The sequence below is a fragment of the Podarcis raffonei genome, chromosome 5 (assembly GCF_027172205.1).
Source record: "Podarcis raffonei isolate rPodRaf1 chromosome 5, rPodRaf1.pri, whole genome shotgun sequence".
NCBI lineage: Eukaryota > Metazoa > Chordata > Lepidosauria > Squamata > Lacertidae > Podarcis > Podarcis raffonei.
In genome coordinates this window covers 96,950,253-96,967,107 of record NC_070606.1, presented here as the reverse complement: position 1 = coordinate 96,967,107, position 16,855 = coordinate 96,950,253, and the positions used below count along the sequence as shown (strand labels likewise).

Genomic DNA, 16,855 nt, shown 5'->3' with positions numbered 1-16,855 from the left:
CAACCCCACCTCTGTCACACAGGAAAAAGTACCCTTCCTTTTTCATGCCCTATCTCTCTACCCCCCTCTGCCCCATATTTCTCCACCCACTGTTCCCTGTGCCTCATTTCTCAGATGACTACGCCCCCTCCATTTCTCCCCACCGGCTTTCACTCTTGTCTTTCTGGTATCCTCACCTGTGAGCGCCCCTGGTCTGTGACCCCAATTTGGAACTTTGGAACTCCCTGCCCTGGGAGATTCCACCGACTCTTCCTTAGATAGTACCTCGCGGCCACACAAAATAAATTTTCAGCAAGCTCTTTCCGCCCGTCTTTTGGTTGATTTAACCTGCTTTGCTTCCTGTTTAGATTTTTCTTTTCTTTTCTTTTTTGTTCATCTATCTGTTGCTTCATTTTAAATTTGTTTTAGATTATGTGTGGGTGGTTTTTTTTGTTTTACTCTATGCTTTTAGCTGCCTCGGGTGGTTCCATTTTTAGAACTGGAAAGGCAAGGTATCAGTGATCTTCTAAATAAAACAGACAATCTCACCCACCCAGATTTCAAACCCTCCCCCACTTCTAAACGAAAGAAAGAAAGAAAGAAAGAAAGAAAGAAAGAAAGAAAGAAAGAAAGAACACCATGTGAGTTTTACTGAAATTGTCCAGGAGGCTTACTAGCATCTGATCCAAATATTACAATCAATTCAGACGCTTTACAGAGATAATAAAAACTTATCCATTAAACTTAAAAGCCCACGTCTTTCTGAAATGGAGAGGTGTTAACGCTGACTAGGATGCATGCACGTCTTTTGAGTTTAAATAATTATGGGCGCACGCAGAAATTAATTATTAATATCGGCCGGGCGCCTTCGCCGTTTCCATCGCCTGGGAAAAAACTTCCCTGCTAAGTCAGGTCTAACGGCCCTACTGTTGGGGAGAGGGAGGCGTCTGCCTCAGGTGGCAGATGCTGCGAGGTGGAGAGCAGGACTGTGGGGTTAGACAGCAGAACTGTGTGTGTCCCCCGCCCTGGCCTTGGGTGCACGGTGGGTGCTGCCCCATTGTCGACGATGCAATCAGATTCAACTGCCAGTCTAGCAGCCTTATGGAGATGGACTTGGCAGGGGTTGCCATGCTGCCCTTTGCCCCTGGGAGCAAAATGACCCGGGTCAGCCCAAGCCGGGCCTCAGCCAAATGAGGCACCCGCTGAGCACCCACTTTCTGTTACCCCACAAACTTCCATCTCCCAGATCCCAGAGAAGGAGAGAGAAAACTCAGGAGGCGGAGAGAAAAAGGTCTTGCCTAATTTATGCTCTTGACAGCAGTTAATTTCAGTGTGTGACCCTCACTGCCCTCTGACGGTTATTGGCTACCATAAAAAAGCAAGGGGGCGGGCGGGAGAGACGGAGAGTCTGCGCATGGGCGCAAGGGCCCTCTGAACAATGAATGCTTCACCCTCAATGAGAATAACCCAGGGACTGCAGCTTGAGGAAAGGGCCACAGTTCACACAAAAGGACTCGTTTTCAACCCTTGGCATCCCTGGGCAGGGCCAGGAGAGACCCAGGTCGAAACCCTGGAATCACAGAAACATAGAAGTTGAAGGGACGTGAACGGTCATCTAGTCCAACCCGCAGGCACTGCCGGTCAGTGTTGGCAATACTGAGTTAATGGACCACTCGCCCGACAGCTTGTTAGGTTCCTATATTCTTCAAATATCTCAAGGGTTGTCACATGGAAGACAAAGCAAGCTTGTTTTCTCCTGCTCCGGAGGCTGGGAGCCAAACCAGCGGATTCAAATGAGAAGAAAGGAGATTCCGACTAGTAAAGGTAAAGGGACCCCTGACCATTAGGTCCAGTCATGGCCGACTCTGGGGTTGCGGCACTCATCTCGCTTTATTGGCCGAGGGAGCCGGCGTACAGCTTCCGGGTCATGTGGCCAGCATGACTAAGCCGCTTCTGGCAAACCAGTGCATGGAAACGCTGTTTACCTTCCTGCCGGAGTGGTATCTATTTATCTACTTGCACTTTGATGTGCTTTTGAACTGCTAGGTCGGCAGGAGCTGGGACCGAGTAACAGGAGCTCACCCCCTCACAGGATTCGAACCGCCGACCTTCTGATCAGCAAGTCCTAGGCTGCTGTGGTTTAACCCACAGCACCACCCGCAGGAATAACTTTCTGATGGCAAAAGCTGCTCAAGAGTGGAACAGACTCCCTCGGAAGGTGGTGGACTCTCCTTCCTTTGTAAGCAAGGTTGAAACATCGGTCATGGGTGCTTTAGTTGAGATTCTTGCATTGCAAGGGGTTCAGCACCCAGTATTTTTAACACCCAGACGACACTCCTACACACTCAGCACGTTAACTGTGGTCCCAGAAGGTCCTTCTCTCATTATTCCACCATTGCAACTTTTCTAACATTCACACAAACGAACACATTCCAATGAACGTACAGTCCTCAATCTTTTCCTTCATGCTTCCAGGTCTCCACATTGCTATTTTAAACAGCACACTTTATGAGGAAATAATTACAGGAACAGTTGCAATAATAATAATAATAATAATAATAATAATAATAATAATAATAATTCTCCAAGGAAGGAGTTGGGTTGCTGGTGGCACTGATGCTGGCCAATAGGCGCCTTCCACAGTTGGCGTCTACCCCCACTTCAAACTGGAACTTTCTGGAAAAAACCTGCAGGAACCACTTTGCAAAGTTCGCACCGGAAACAAACAAGACACCTTTGCATCAAATTCGTTTCATGGCTTTGAATCCTTCAAAACATTACTCATCTTGGTTTTCCCAGTGTGGTGTAGTGGTTAAGACTGTCGGACGAGGATGTGAGAGACCAGGGTTCAAATCCCCACTTGGGCCATGAACAACACAGGGTGACCTTGGGCTGGTCCCTGCCTCTTAACCTAACCCAGCTCATGGGGTTGTTGTGGGGATTAAATGAGGATAACCATGTACAAAACACCCCCAGAATCGTGGAGGAAAGGTGAGAGATAGATTCAATAAACAGAGCTGCAGAGTTGGAAGGGACCTCGAGGGTCAGCTAGTCCAACGCTGCTTCAATGCAGGAAATTAATCACAAATAAACAATGCAAGCTCTCGCCTGCACGCCGGGCTGCAGCCGAGTAAACCCCAGCTAAGAAAAGGAAAGGAAGAGGGACGCTGTTCCAGGAATGCTGCTCCACGCCACTCCCCACTGTCTCCTGCTCCCCTTGGTTTAATTACCACTAATGTAAACTGTGCTCCATAAAAACGGCTGGCACTCCGCCCCAAGAAGCAGAGCAGGACAAGTACCATAAATTCACTGCAAAGAGCAGAATGCAGTCTGGGTTCTCTGCTTTCTCTCTCTCTCTCGCCCCCCCCAGTCCCCCCCCCCTCCCGGCAATCCTTCCCTTTCCCCCTTCTTGGCTAAAAACGGTATTTGCTCAAGGGCAAAAGCTTTTTAAACAGGATCATAAATGCTTATTACACGGGCGATGTGCTCGGCTTGATGGGATTAGCTAGGGGGAGAAATTGATCACCAGGCCCTACGAGAGAAAGAGAGAGAGAGAGGGGAGGGACCACTGGAAGGAGGGAAGTGGGGGGGGGGAGGTGATTTCCCTGAGCTGCTCACCAGCAGGTGGACTGGCTTTTCTGCAAGCAAGGAGAGGGAGAGAAAGTCGGGGGGGGGAGTACCTCCTCCCCATCCATCTACCCGTGCCCCCCAATCCCCGCCAGCAGTACTGCAGACAGCCCCAGGCAGGCGCACTCACCTTGCAACATGCAACAATCAAATGCCAGGGGTCCTCCAAAACATGTATTTTACCTGCACGGAAGACCCATATGAAGAGTGTGGGGGGGGGTCAAGGGAAAGGCAGAGTTACAGGATCAGAGGAAGAAGCCATATGGAGAGTCAAAGAGGAGGCTGAGAGGTGTTCTGGGCACCACAATTTAAGGAGGGTGTTGAGAAGCTGGAAAGTGTGCAGAGGAAGGGGACCAAGATGATCGAGGGGCTGGAAACTAAGCCAGATGAGGAACAGTTGAAGGAACTGGGGGTGTTTATCCTGGAAAAGAGCTGAATAAGGATTCTGGGACAAGGCTCTCTTCGACCCCAGAAAGCTGGCAACTGTCAGAAGAAGCAGCAGAGCCTTTGCACCATGGTGCTGTTTTCCAAAAGGGGTGCCCTTCCCATATGCACTGACTGCGTGTGCCATAGCACATCTCCCTAGTGCCCTGCAAAATGCCACACCTCCAAGACAAACCTCCCGGTTTAAGAAGCCTTTTTGCACAAGCAAACAATGGTAATTCTGTTTAGAACTCCAGTTATTTTATTGGCTAGTGCATATGTTTGGTTTTACGACTGTGTTTAACGTTTGCACACGATTGCTATAGTACGTCTCTGCATTGATTTGCAGGCTGCTGAGAGAGCCCGTAGGCTGAGAAAGGAGGAGCAGAATTTTCTATACATCCTCCTCTCTTTCTTCCAAATACCTTTCTCGAAACTGTTGCTCTACGAAGCAACTATGGGGAATCTCAGGCTTAGGGTCTGAATGTGGCCCTCGATGAGCCTCTACCTGGTCCTCAGGACACTCCTCTGGCTGCACCCCTAACTACCTCTGCTTCACACTCCCCCTTGAATGTTGACAGTCCTTGCCAGGGAGAGGACAGAGAGGTACGGTGTGTTTGTGCAGAAATCAGGTAAAATTTACATCTGCTGTCCCGCCTACTTTTGTCTCTGGCCCCACCCACCACTGACATGTGACATCATGTGACATCCCCCCCCCAAAAAAATGCCCAGAAGGAAGCACAACGCCCAGGCTGAAAGAAGCTCCCTGCCCCGACTCAAGCAGCTAGTCCTCACACTTCACAGACTTGTCCACCAGATTCTCACTCGCCCTCAGCGTACGGGGCTCACAGTTGGTTTTCACACAAGGTGAATGTAATAATATAGTAATAATTTATTATTTGTACCCTGCCCATCTGACTGGGTTACCCCAGCTACTCTGGAAGGCTTCCAACATATATAAAAATAATAATAAAACACAAACATTAAAGCTTCCCCATACAGGGCTACTTCCAGAGGCCTTCTAAAAGTCAATTTGTTGTTTATCTGTTTGACATCTGATGAGAGGGCGTTCCAGAAAGTAGGTGCCACCACCAAAAAGGCCCTCTGCCTGGTTCCCTGTAACCTGACTTCTCTCAGTGAGGGAACCACCAATTGGCCCTTGGCACTGGACCTCGTTGTCTGGGCTGAGCAATGGGGGGTGGAAATGCTCTTTCAAGTACACAGTGGTACCTTGGGTTACAGATGCTTCAGGTTACATACGCTTCAGGTTACAGACTCCGCTAACCCAGAAATAGTACCTCGGGTTAAGAACTTTGCTTCAGGATGAGAACAGAAATTGCACGGCAGCGGCACAGCGGCTGCAGGAGACCCCATTAGCTAAAGTGGTGCTTCAGGTTAAGAACAGTTTCAGGTTAAGAACGGACCTCCAGAATGAATTAAGTTCTTAACCCGAGGTACCACTGTACTGGGCCAAATCTGTTTAGGGCTTTAAAGGTCAGCAGCAACATTTTGAACTGTGCTTGGAAATGTACTGGGAGCCAATGTAGGCCTTTCAGGACCGGTGTAATATGGTCCCGGCGCAACCCCCAGCCAGCTGGTCCTACACGCAAGAGCCCCACATACCTGAAGTTCGGGGCAGACGCCCATTCGAGTGCAAGGCAGGCCAAATCCACGGTGGCATAGACCAGCAGGAAGAAGATGGTGACCACAGCGGCAATGGTGTTCAGCTTGCCAGAGAAGAGGACCAGCTGCAAGGGATGGAGAAAAGAGAGGCAGTGAGAGACAGGCGACGGAAGACTGCAGACTCCAACAGCGCAGGTAAAATACAGGTGATGGAGGGCTTTGCTTACTTAAAATCTTTATGTACACCAGGTTCAATAATTGTTTGCAGAAGTGGCTCCCAAATTGGGTGGTATTTCCCCCCTGGGCGGGGTGGGATTTCGGGGGGGGGTAAGGGGGTTGCAGTGAGTTGCAAATGGTTATTAGATTCTGAATCAAGTTCATCCATTTTGTTGAATTAATTAAACTAAACAGTTTTAATTGGATTCTGAATGAATGTGCAATTAATTGCTACTGTTTTATTGGGTTATTATCTTCCTTAGTGGGTCATGCAGGCTGCTATTCTGCTATTTTTATAGGGAAGGGGGCGCTGAGTTTGTGGAATCGAGGGGCAGTTGGCTCAAAAAAGTTTGGGAGCCACTGTTCTGCAGGAGTATCCTGTAATAATTATTATTAAGGAAGGAACATTAGGAAGAACGTTATGACGGTAAAAGCTGTTTGACACTGGAACAGACTCCCTCTCCTTCCTTGGAGGTTTTCAAGTAGACGTTGGGTGGCCATTGGTCATGTATGATCTAGCTGAGATTCCTGCATTGCAGGGGGTTGGGATAGATGACCCTCAGGGGTCCCTCCCAACTCTACAGTTCTATGATTCAATAGTTAAGACATTGGACACAAAAGCAGCTTACTTGGGAAACAATTCAGCAGCCAAAACCTTCATGCAGACCCTCTCCCTCCCATCAAGTCACTCTACAAACAGCCGCACAAAATATTTCATAGCATTTATTTTACCCCTTGCCTTTCTTCCAATAATGAACAGGTGTGTCCGCGTGGATCCCAATTCTAAACAGCATCCTTTCTGCCCTTATTTTGGCATTATTATTTTTTAACAACATTATTTTTAAGAACCCATTATCTGCATGAAAATTCACATTTAAACACACATTTTGTTTCATTCCTCTGCTTGGTCCAGGAACCCTCCTGACCCCTGCAGGTGCTGGCTCCACTGCAGACTTCTGGATTATTATTATTATTATTATTATTTATATATTGCCCTATATCCGGGGGTCTCAGGGCGGTTCGCAGAATAAAATCAAGACATAAAACCACAAAATACCTAATCAAAATAAAAACAGCAACCCAATACCCCCCCAACAAAACAACAACAACACATTTTAAAAGGGCATGGGTTGTAAATCGGATCAACCAAATGCCTGGTTAAAGAGGAACGTTTTTGCCTGGCGCCTAAAGGTATATAATGAAGGCACCAGGCGAACTTCCCTGGGGAGAGCGTTCCACAGATGGGGAGCCACTGCAGAGAAGGCCCTGTTCTCGTGCTGCCACCCTCCCTCCTCTCTGATTCTGAGCTTCTCTCTGCCACAGCCTCTTCCTGCTCACTAAACCCTGTTACCTCTTCAGCTTCCGACACCACCTCCTCCTCCTCCCAATCTTCTCCATCCTCTCCCTGTGACCACTCAGTGTCACCCCATCACCAATCCCCAGGCTCTGAGTCTTCTTCCCTTGGGGGGGTTCCCCAGCTGGTTCCTCCCAGCATTCCTCTGCATTCAACCAGTCCGTGACACATATACATGTACCATATTTTTCGCTCTATAACATACTTTCCCCCCTCCAAAAATCAAGGGGAAATGTGTATGCATCTTATGGAGCGAATGTAGGCTCCTTGGCTTCAGCGATAGCAACGTGAAGCCTCTGAAGTGCAGAGGGAGCGCTCCCACCGCGCTCCGGAGGCTTCGCGTTGCTTTCGCTGAAGCTTGGGGAGCGAGAGGGGTCGGTGTGCACTGACCCCTCTCGCTCTCCAGGCTTCGGGGATAGTCGCCTGAAGCCTTCGGAGCACAGTGGGAGCTCCCACTGTGCTCCGGAGGCTTCGGGTTCCTTTTGCTGAAGCCAGGAGAGCAAGACTCTCCCGGCTTCAGCAGAGAGGGAGAGCTGTGCAGCGCCACTTCAGCGAAGCGGGAGGAGAAATGGAAGGGGCTCCGTTTCTCCTGCCGCTTCGCTGAAGGGGCGCTGAGCAGAGAGGGAGAGATTTTTTTTTCTTCTTCTTCCCCTCTAAAACAAGGTGCGTCCTATGGTTCGGTGCGTCCTATAGAGTGAAAAATACAGTATGTCTGGCAGAGGCCACTGCAAGTCAGTGTAGACAACACTGAGCAAAATGGACCAGGTGCCTGGCTTGGAATCAGGCAGCCTCCTATGCAGGATATGGGAATGTGGATTTGACCCCCCCCCCGAACGCTGTGCCCCAAAGCAGCTCAGCTCAGGAGGGCCGTTCACAGAGCCTCTTTTAAACAGTCCTGGGGGGAACATCAGGAAAACGGCCGCAGGATCTTCCAGCAGCGATTTAGCACTGGGCTACAGCTGGTGAAGAGCAGAGTGCCCTATGGGGGGGGGGAGAGGACAAAAGCCCTTCCAGCAGAGCTCAAGGAGGAAAGAGTGAGCTGGCAGTGCAAATGTACCCTTAGTCATACTAGAGGAGGCTGCTGGAACATCAGGATGCTGGGACACACACACAGAGAGAGAACACCTTGGTAACTGGCTGCGGTATTGCTCACTACATCTGTGAGCATGAAGAAGTTCCCGGAACAGAACAATGGGGGGGGGGGGTTTGGATGAGCAAGCACTTGAGGTTGAAGGCGCCTTTGGGCAATGCATCTGATCGCTTTGCAAATAAACAGGGAGGGCACCGGTGGAGGGAAGCAGGCAGCGTCACAAGGCAAAAGATTCCCCTAGAGCAGCCTTTCTTAACCTGTGGGTCCCCAGATGCTGTTGAACTACAACCCCCATCACACCTAGTTGGAAAGGCCAGAGCTCAGGGATGATGGGAGTTGTAGTCCAACAACATCTGGGGGCCCACAGGTTGAGAACCGCTGCCCTAGAGAGAGCAACAAGGAGCAGCTCCATCAGGCTCCTTTCCCTTGACTGGCATCAGCCATTCCAGCAGGCTGCAGCAGTGGGAAATATGGAGAAAGTGGGGTAGTTTTGTGGGTACGGCAGAAGGAGATAGGATCTGCCCATCCGATGCCCACCTGGTGGAAACTGTAGCTCACATGGCCCTTAAATGTAAAAGGTATGATGATCTCCACCAACAATTTCCAGACCATCTATGTATTCCAACATGAAAACCAGAGACGGAGGTTATATGCTTCTTATTACAGGGGAGAGACCAGGAACTCACTAAGACAGTAGCTAAGTTCCTCTATTTGATTTTTTTGTCGCCGAAGTATGCTGCAGGATCCTGCCCTTGCTGGAAACCCACAGAGATGAAACAGATTGCTCGCCTTTTCTTCCCTTCGGCAAATGACTGTACTGTTGAAATGGCGACGAGATTGCACTGGACTATTTATTCTGTTTGTATTACGTGATGCCATTAAAAGGTTACTTGACTAAAAAAATATATGGGGAAAGTGGGGCTCATTTCCTCATGTCCCCAAACTGCTTCCATTACAGCCACTGATTATGTGAACTACTCTTTAATATTAACCATTGGTGCCTGGGTTTGTGTGATGGCCTGGGATTCGGACTCGGATGCTGAACCTGAGGGATCCCAGCCTGCACAGGAGTCCCCGCCTCCAGAACCAGCTGAGCCTGAAGGGTCCTCACCTGTGCTGGATCCTCAGGTGCAAGCACCAGCTGAGTCTGCTCTGGCTCCTGAGGTGATGGAGGACCCATTGCCTGCAGGTGCTCCACTCTCAGCCCCGTCAGAGGAAGCGGAGGTTGCCTCTGGGTCCGGTAACCCTCCAGCCTCTCCTGAGCTGCAGAGGCTCAGGAGAACTAAGTTCCCGCAGGAGGAGGGCTCGCCTCCAGGCCAGGAGATGCGAGTCACCTGAGGATCGGGGCCTTCCTATGCCTCGGGGCAGATAAAAGCCGGCCAGCCCCAGTCCCAAGTTGCGGGAGCAACATTGTTGGTTGCCAGTTCCTGCCTGAACCCTGTCCTGCTTTCCTGCCTGAGCTCCTGACCCGCCCTGGCTCCCTGCTTGCAAGCCTGTTCCTGACTTCACCCGACTCCCTGCCCTGCACCCAGCTTCAGCTACTACGGACTGCCTCCACGTTGCACTTTTGACCACAGACAGGTCTTGGACCTCGCCTCTCGGGTAACCCACAGGACCAGCACAGTTTGCTTTTTTCCTCTTGCCTCGCTGATGTGGTCCGAAGGAAAGCAGAGCAATGTGTTTGGCACCAGCTTGGCTGCAGGAGTTGCTGGAAGGAGACCTTCCCCTCCAACAGGATACCAGCTAGAAAGTGCTCCGTTTACCAGCCCACAACAGGATCTCAGACGGCAGCCACTCAGAAAGGTCCCAGGGAGCTCCTGCCAGGATATTTTGAGTTGGACTCAGTGCTAAGAGAAACAACTGTAATATCAGCGGTGGAGCATCCCTAGGATCAATTCCTGGCAACGTCTGGGAATGTCCTCTGCTCTAAAACCCTGGAGAGCCATTGCCAGTCAGTGCAGGCAGCACTGAGCTGGCTAGGACAGAGGTCTGACTCCACCAGGCAGCTCCCATGTCCTCACAAATCAGTTCTCAACCCTAAAAGCCTTGCTAGACAAGATGCTTTCAACAGGGGGTGCCAGGGATTGCGTGTGTGCCCTCCCCACTAAGAGGTGCCCCCCCTGCTGCCCTGGACCTCCGCAGCCCCCCTCTCGCTGGCAAGGAGTGCAGCTGATCTGCCATCATTGCTTGGCGGGGGGGGTGGCGGGGGGGGGAAGCCAGGGAAGAGGCTGAGATTATGCAGACCATCTAAGCAATTGGGGATTTTCAGCTGCTTGCGAGTTAATAGTGTGCACCGAGTGGAGATCGTGCCTGGCTGCTGTAATGGAGCCTCCCCCTCCCGTCCCCCTCCCCTGGCACATGCCTTTGATTTATAATTCATTTAGCTGCTCATCAAGGTAAAAGAGCCACTGCTGAAAAGTAGTGTGCCCCAGACCTGAGTGGGGCGGGGGGGGGGGAACACTGTGTGACTGCAGGGGGAGGGGGACCAAAGGGGAAGGGGAGGTCCGGACAAGGCTAGGCCAGGGACACTATCACTGCCTGCTAGGGGGACCTCGAAGAGATCAAGGCTGTGGTATCACAGCTCCAAGAAAGGCCAAATAGAAACAGTCTTTTTTCAAGCCGGGGGGGGGGGACTTAAGAAAAAACTGGATGCTGGATCAGGCCAAAGAACTAGCTCATGGGCCCGGGGGCTGGATATGGCCCAATTGCCTTCTAAATCCGGCCTGCAGACGGTCCGGGAATCAGCGTGTTTTTACATGAGTAGAATGTGTCCTTTTATTTTAAACGCATCTCTGGGTTATTTGTGGGGCGTAGGAATCCCTTCCTATATTTTTTTCAATATATAGTCCAGCCCACCACAAGGTCTGAGGGACAGTGGACCGGCCCCCTGCTGAAAAAGTTTGCTGACCCCTGAGAGGTGATAGGATATCAGAAGACCTGTCACATGGAAGGCAGACAAGCTTGTTTTCTGCTGCTCTGGAGGACCTGAACCAAAAGATTCAAATGACAAGAAGGGAGATTCTGAGTAAAAATTAGGGAGAATATTCTGACAGTTAAGAGATAGCAGATTCTCTCTTTCCTAAAATCGAAAAGATGACCTGAGGGTCATCTAGTCCAACCCTCTGCAAGGCAGGAATCTTCTTGCCCAACCCGGGACTTGAACCCACAGCCCTGCTTTGTGCTCTACCAACTGAGCCATCTCAGTGGTTTGGCTTGATTGGCCATGATAATTTACACCTCCTCTCTTCAGTCCTGGCACTAAAGATCCCACATCAACTCCCTGGCTTCTCCAGGGAAAAGGGTCTTGGGTAGCAGGGAATGATGGGAGTTGTAGTCCAAAATGCTTGGAAGGCCAAAACCAGACTCCCATGATGATCTTGAGCCAGTTGCCCTCTCCCCTTTCTGCCTAACCTACCTCGCAGGGTTATTGTGGGAGACAATGGCTGTCACCCTCAGCTCATTGAAGTGTGACATAAAAACTGCTAATCATAACAGCAATGATGAATAAACCAATATATTGTGGTGTTCCCTCCCAAGATAGGGTTGGCTGTCAGCTCGCTACCTTTTAAAGCTTTTGTTCATACCTTTTTAAAATACACACACATATATATATATCACCCAGTTGTTTTTCTTCTCTCCTAGCTGATTACGTTGGTGGCGGGGGGTTTTTAACTTGTTTTCAGTTTCATTGTCTTTTTAATTGCATGGTCTTTTTGTGTTTTCATGCAAGTGTGTACAGCTTTTTAGGACTGAAACAGAGCATATAAACACTTTCATACAACAAAGTAGAGGCGGGGAACTTGAAGTGTTGGAAAAGGTCCAGGAAAGGGCAGCCGGAATGATCAAGGGGTCGGAGGGGCACCCCCAGAGAGGAAAGGTTGCAGCATTTGGGACTTCTCAGTTTAGAGAAAAGGCAAACAACTTCCGAGCACAATTCAAAGTGTTGGTGTTGACCTTTCAAGCCCTAAACGGCCTCGGTCCTGTATACCTGCAGGACCGTCTCCACCTCCATCATTCTGCCCGGACACTGAGGTCCAGATCCGAGGGTCTTCTGGCAGTTCCCTCGCTGCAAGAAGCCAAGTTACAGGGAACCAGGCAGAGGGCCTTTTCAGTGGTGGCACCCGCCCTGTGGAACGCCCTCCCACCAGATGTCAAAGAGAAAAACAACTACCAGAAGACATCTGAAGGCAGCCCTGTTCAGGGAAGTTTTTAATGTTTAATAGGTTATTATATTTTAATATTCTGTTGGCAGCCGCCCAGAGTGGGTGGGGAAACCCAGCCTGATGGGCGGGGTATAAATAATAAGTTGTTGTTGTTGTTGTTGTTGTTGTTGTTGTTGTTGTTGTTGTTGTTGTTGTTATAGGAGTTTATAAAATTATGCATGGTATGGGGAAAGAGGATTGAGGAAATGCACAGTTGAACTACGGAACTATGGAACTTGCTCACAACGCAGTGATCAAGCAGTGATAGCGACCAACTAGCACGGCTTTAAAAACGGACTGGGCAAATTCATGGAGTCCCACTCGCTTCTGCCTTGCTCAGAAACAAGCTGGAATCCTGTGTCCAGTTCTGGGCACCTCCATTTAAGAAGGATGTTGACAAGTTGGAAGGTGTGCAGAGGAGGGTGACCAAGATGATCAAAGGTCTGGAAACCAAGCCTGATGAGGAACAGTTGAAGGAGTTGGGTATGTTTAGCCTGGGAAATAGGAGACTGAGAGGAGATATGAGAGCCATCTTCAAATACCTCAAGGGTTGTCATATGGAGGATGGAGCAAGCTTGCTTTCCACTCCAGACCTAAACCAACAGATTCAAGTGACAAGAAAGGAGATTCCGACTAAACAACAGGAATAACTTTCTGGTGGTAAGAGCTGTTTGACAGAGGAACGGTGTCCCTCGGGAGATGATGGACTCTCCTTCCTTGGAGGTTTTTAAGCAGAGATGGATGGCCATCTGCTATGGATGCTTAAGTTGAGATTCCTGCATTGCAGGGGGGTTGGACTAGATGACCCTTGGAACCCTTCCAATTCCATGATTCTATGACAAGACAGTGTCCTCGCTCTCCCAACCAATTACGGGCATGCAGGAAATAAGAACCTGGTTCTCAGGTGCCCAAAACGGCCTCCTCTGTGAGAAGCTTCCCTACCTGGAACCAATGCTGTGCTGTGCCACTGATCCCAGGTAGGGTGCAGGAACAGCACCCAACATGTGGGGGAAAGATCAAGAAACAGGGCCCCAAAACATATGTTTTGGTTTCAAAAAATGGGACCTGGGCCTAAGAAGCTTGCAGACTCCTGAGTTGACGGTCATTGCTGTTCTCCAGCTCGAAGAAATCCAAGCACCACTCAAGCTCCAAGCCATGTAGCAAGTGCTGCCTCACCCCCCCCCCAAAAAACCCCTCAAGTCTTTTGCACAGCGAGTGATGCCGCATCTGTCGCCAGCCATTGAATCTGATCCATGGTGACTTCAATTGGGCTTGAAGCACCTAATGGCTCCCTCCCCTTTTGTGAGTGCACCGCAATGTTCTTTTCCGGCTAATGGGGCAATTTTTTTTGCATTACATGTATTTGTCCAATTTGGCGGAGCAGCGCACGCCTGTGCGGCCGAGGGAGCCGGGGGGGGGAGAGAGATAGATGGCAGCTCCGGCAGATTAAGCTGATGGGAGTCTCGGGGGGGGGGGGGGAGGCCTCGCTGCAATCCTTCTCTCGGAGGCGGAGAGGGGGCATCTCACTTCGATAGGTTTGCATGCGGCGTCGGACCAATTGTTTAATGCACCTGGGACAATTCCGACAGAGCCCTGATAGGGATCTCATGTCCGGCGTGCGCCAGCTCACTTCATTGCCTCCTTCCGCACCTCCTCCCTGGCCAAACCCCCTTCCTCCCACCCCTCCCAGCTTCTCCCCCAGGCCTGCAACAGCTGCCCAAAGCTTGCCACGTTATGGGACAGAGGTGGCATAGGGCCTACAGCAGCCTCCCCCAAGCTGGCGCCCTCTGTCGTGGCCAGGATATGGAGCTGTGAGGCAAGACTTGGAGCAGAGGCGTAGCTCAGCGGTAACACATCTGGCTTGCACGCAGAAGGTCCCAGGTTCAGTTCCCCAGTGGCATCGCCAGGAGGGTCTGAGAATGCCCCTGGTCCGAAATCCCTGGAGACCTGCTGATAGTCAGCATAAGCAGTCCTGAGCTAAGTGGATCGGTGGTCCGGTTCGGGATAAGAAGCTGCTTCCTGTGTTCCTCTCAGGGTCCTGGTTCAGCTGAGTGAAAGGATGGCTCAGTGGGTAGAGCATGAGACTCTTTAATCCCAGGATTGTGGGTTCCAGACCCACGTTGGGCAAACGATACCTGGGGTCCCTTCCAACTCTACAGTTCTATGGTTCTACGGCTCAGAACCCGCCAGTATGCATCTCCCCCAACTCAGCCTCCATCTTTTCCCAGGTTGCTGCCCTCTCTGCCTAACTAAACCACAACATCGCTGAGACTTGGATTCACTATCTGGTAATATCTGACCCTGAAATCCGCTTCTCCCTTCACAGAAAGCCTATTTCGTGCAGCGTCGCCTCTCTCCAACCCAGCCACAGTTCCAATTTTACCATCTCGGAGGGGACTGTCATTTTGTAGGAGGCCTTGATGGGAAAGCAGGGGACGCGGGTGGCGCTGTGGGTTAAACCACAGAGCCTAGGGCTTGTCGATCAGAAGGTTGGCGGTTCGAATCCCTACGATGGGGTGAGCTGCTGTTGCAATTGCAAAAGCCAGAGGAGGTTGCAATTCGTTCTTCAGCATTCCACACCTTAAATCTTTCCCGTAGCTGGTAGAAGCAGAATAAGGGATGCTAAAATTACATCTGAATTTTCTCATCACAGAATCAAGCTTGCCTTAGAATAAAAGAATTTCAGAGTTGGAAGGGACCCTGAGGGCCATCTGTTTCAACCCCCTGCAATACACGAATCACAACTGAAGAATCACTGACAGGTGGCTGTGCTTAAAAACCTCCAATGAAGGAGAGAGTCCACCACCTTCCGAGGGAGTCTGTTCCACTGCCAAACACTGTCGAATCTCCTTCCTTGTCATTTGAATCCATTGGTTTGGGTCCTACCCTCCAGAGCAGAGGAAAACAAGCTCACTCCATCCTCCATGTGACAGCCCTCCCGATACTTGAAGATGGCTATCATGTCTGGGGCGCGGGTGGCGCTGCAGGTTAAATTACAAGCCTAGGACTTGCCGATAAGAATGTCGGCAGTTCAAATCCCCGCGAGGGGGTGAGCTCCTGTTGCTCACTCCCAGCTCCTGCCAACCTAGCAGTTTGAAAGCATGTCAAAGTGCAAGTAGATAAATAGGTGCCGCTCCAGCGGGAAGGTAAACAGCGTTTCTGTGCGCTGCTCCGGTTCGCCAGAAGCGGCTTAGTCATGCTGGCCACATGACCCGGAAGCTGTACGCCGGCTCCCTCGGCCAATAAAGCAAGATGAGCGCCGCAACCCCAGAGTCGGCCACGACTGGACATAATGGTCAGGGGTCCCTTTACCTGATGGGAAAGGGATTCATTTCCTTCCCACCCCCCAGGGCTATCTTAGCAGCTTCCACCCTGCCCCTCCTGCTATTTGTTGCAACAGCTTCCAAAGTTTGTAGTCCTCATGCTGAATGCTCCATGTGCCTCCTGTCACACCTTGAGGCACGAGATAGCCTCCTCAGCACACTCTTGTTCATCAATATATTTTCCTCCCTCTCCTTCAAGACTTGCTTCTTTGCTGGGGTTCAGATCAAAAAGAGAAAAAGTTCTGGGGCTCAAACTGCTCTTAACAGCAAGCCCAGCTGCCTAAATCTCAGTTGTGTTTGAGTGCACACTAGTTTTATGCAGCAACGGAGGACATGCACTCTGCACATTCTCCAGCGGCATTCTTCTTCCTGCATCTTAGAGCTGAGGCCTGTTCCCAATGAATGCATCACCCAGTAAGCCAGTCCTAGGCCAGCCTTGCCTGCGGCTCCAGGGACACCAGACTCGCTCCTTGCCCTTCCCCAGCTACACATTTGCTCAGATCCGCATCTCCCGTCTCGCCCGTCTAATGCATTTATTCATCTGCACATTTAGAAAAAGAATCCTAACCAGCCTTTTGAACAAAGTGCCCCCCCAAAGGCAGCTAATGACAACATAAAACAGATGCCGATCAGGAGGAAAACCTAAGCATCATTTTACAGGAAAGGACACCTCACCATCTGAACCCTAACGAGAAATGATAGGCAGGAAACAACGAACTTCAACGTAAGATCACAAGGCAAGCCCTCCCGCCTGGATCAGGCCAATCCCCTTAGAAGTTACCCGCTGCTTTGCAGGATATCTTTGGGGGAAGAAAAGGCTCAGGAGTAAACCCTACACAAATCCAGAGTGGAGTCCCTAAGGCAGCTGGATCGCACCCTGTACACCTCCCTCCGGCAACTCCTGCCTCCATGCTGGTGCCAAACGTCTTGCTCTGATTTCCTTTGGATCCCCATCAGTGAGGCTGAGAGAGGGGGAGGTCCTTGCTGCCTGGGCAGCCCAGGAGCCCCATATACACGG

The 16,855-nt window shown here is 50.6% G+C and overlaps 1 protein-coding gene across 1 annotated transcript in view; it reads right to left on the bottom strand.

Moving 5' to 3' along the window:
- LOC128414887 (solute carrier family 12 member 9-like) overlaps positions 1-16,855 on the bottom strand; it is a 93,597-nt gene that overhangs the window by 40,618 nt on the left and 36,124 nt on the right. The window contains exon 9 of the mRNA XM_053390821.1: positions 5,653-5,777. Coding sequence (XP_053246796.1) covers positions 5,653-5,777 — 125 coding nt within the window. The remainder of the gene's footprint in view (positions 1-5,652; positions 5,778-16,855) is intronic.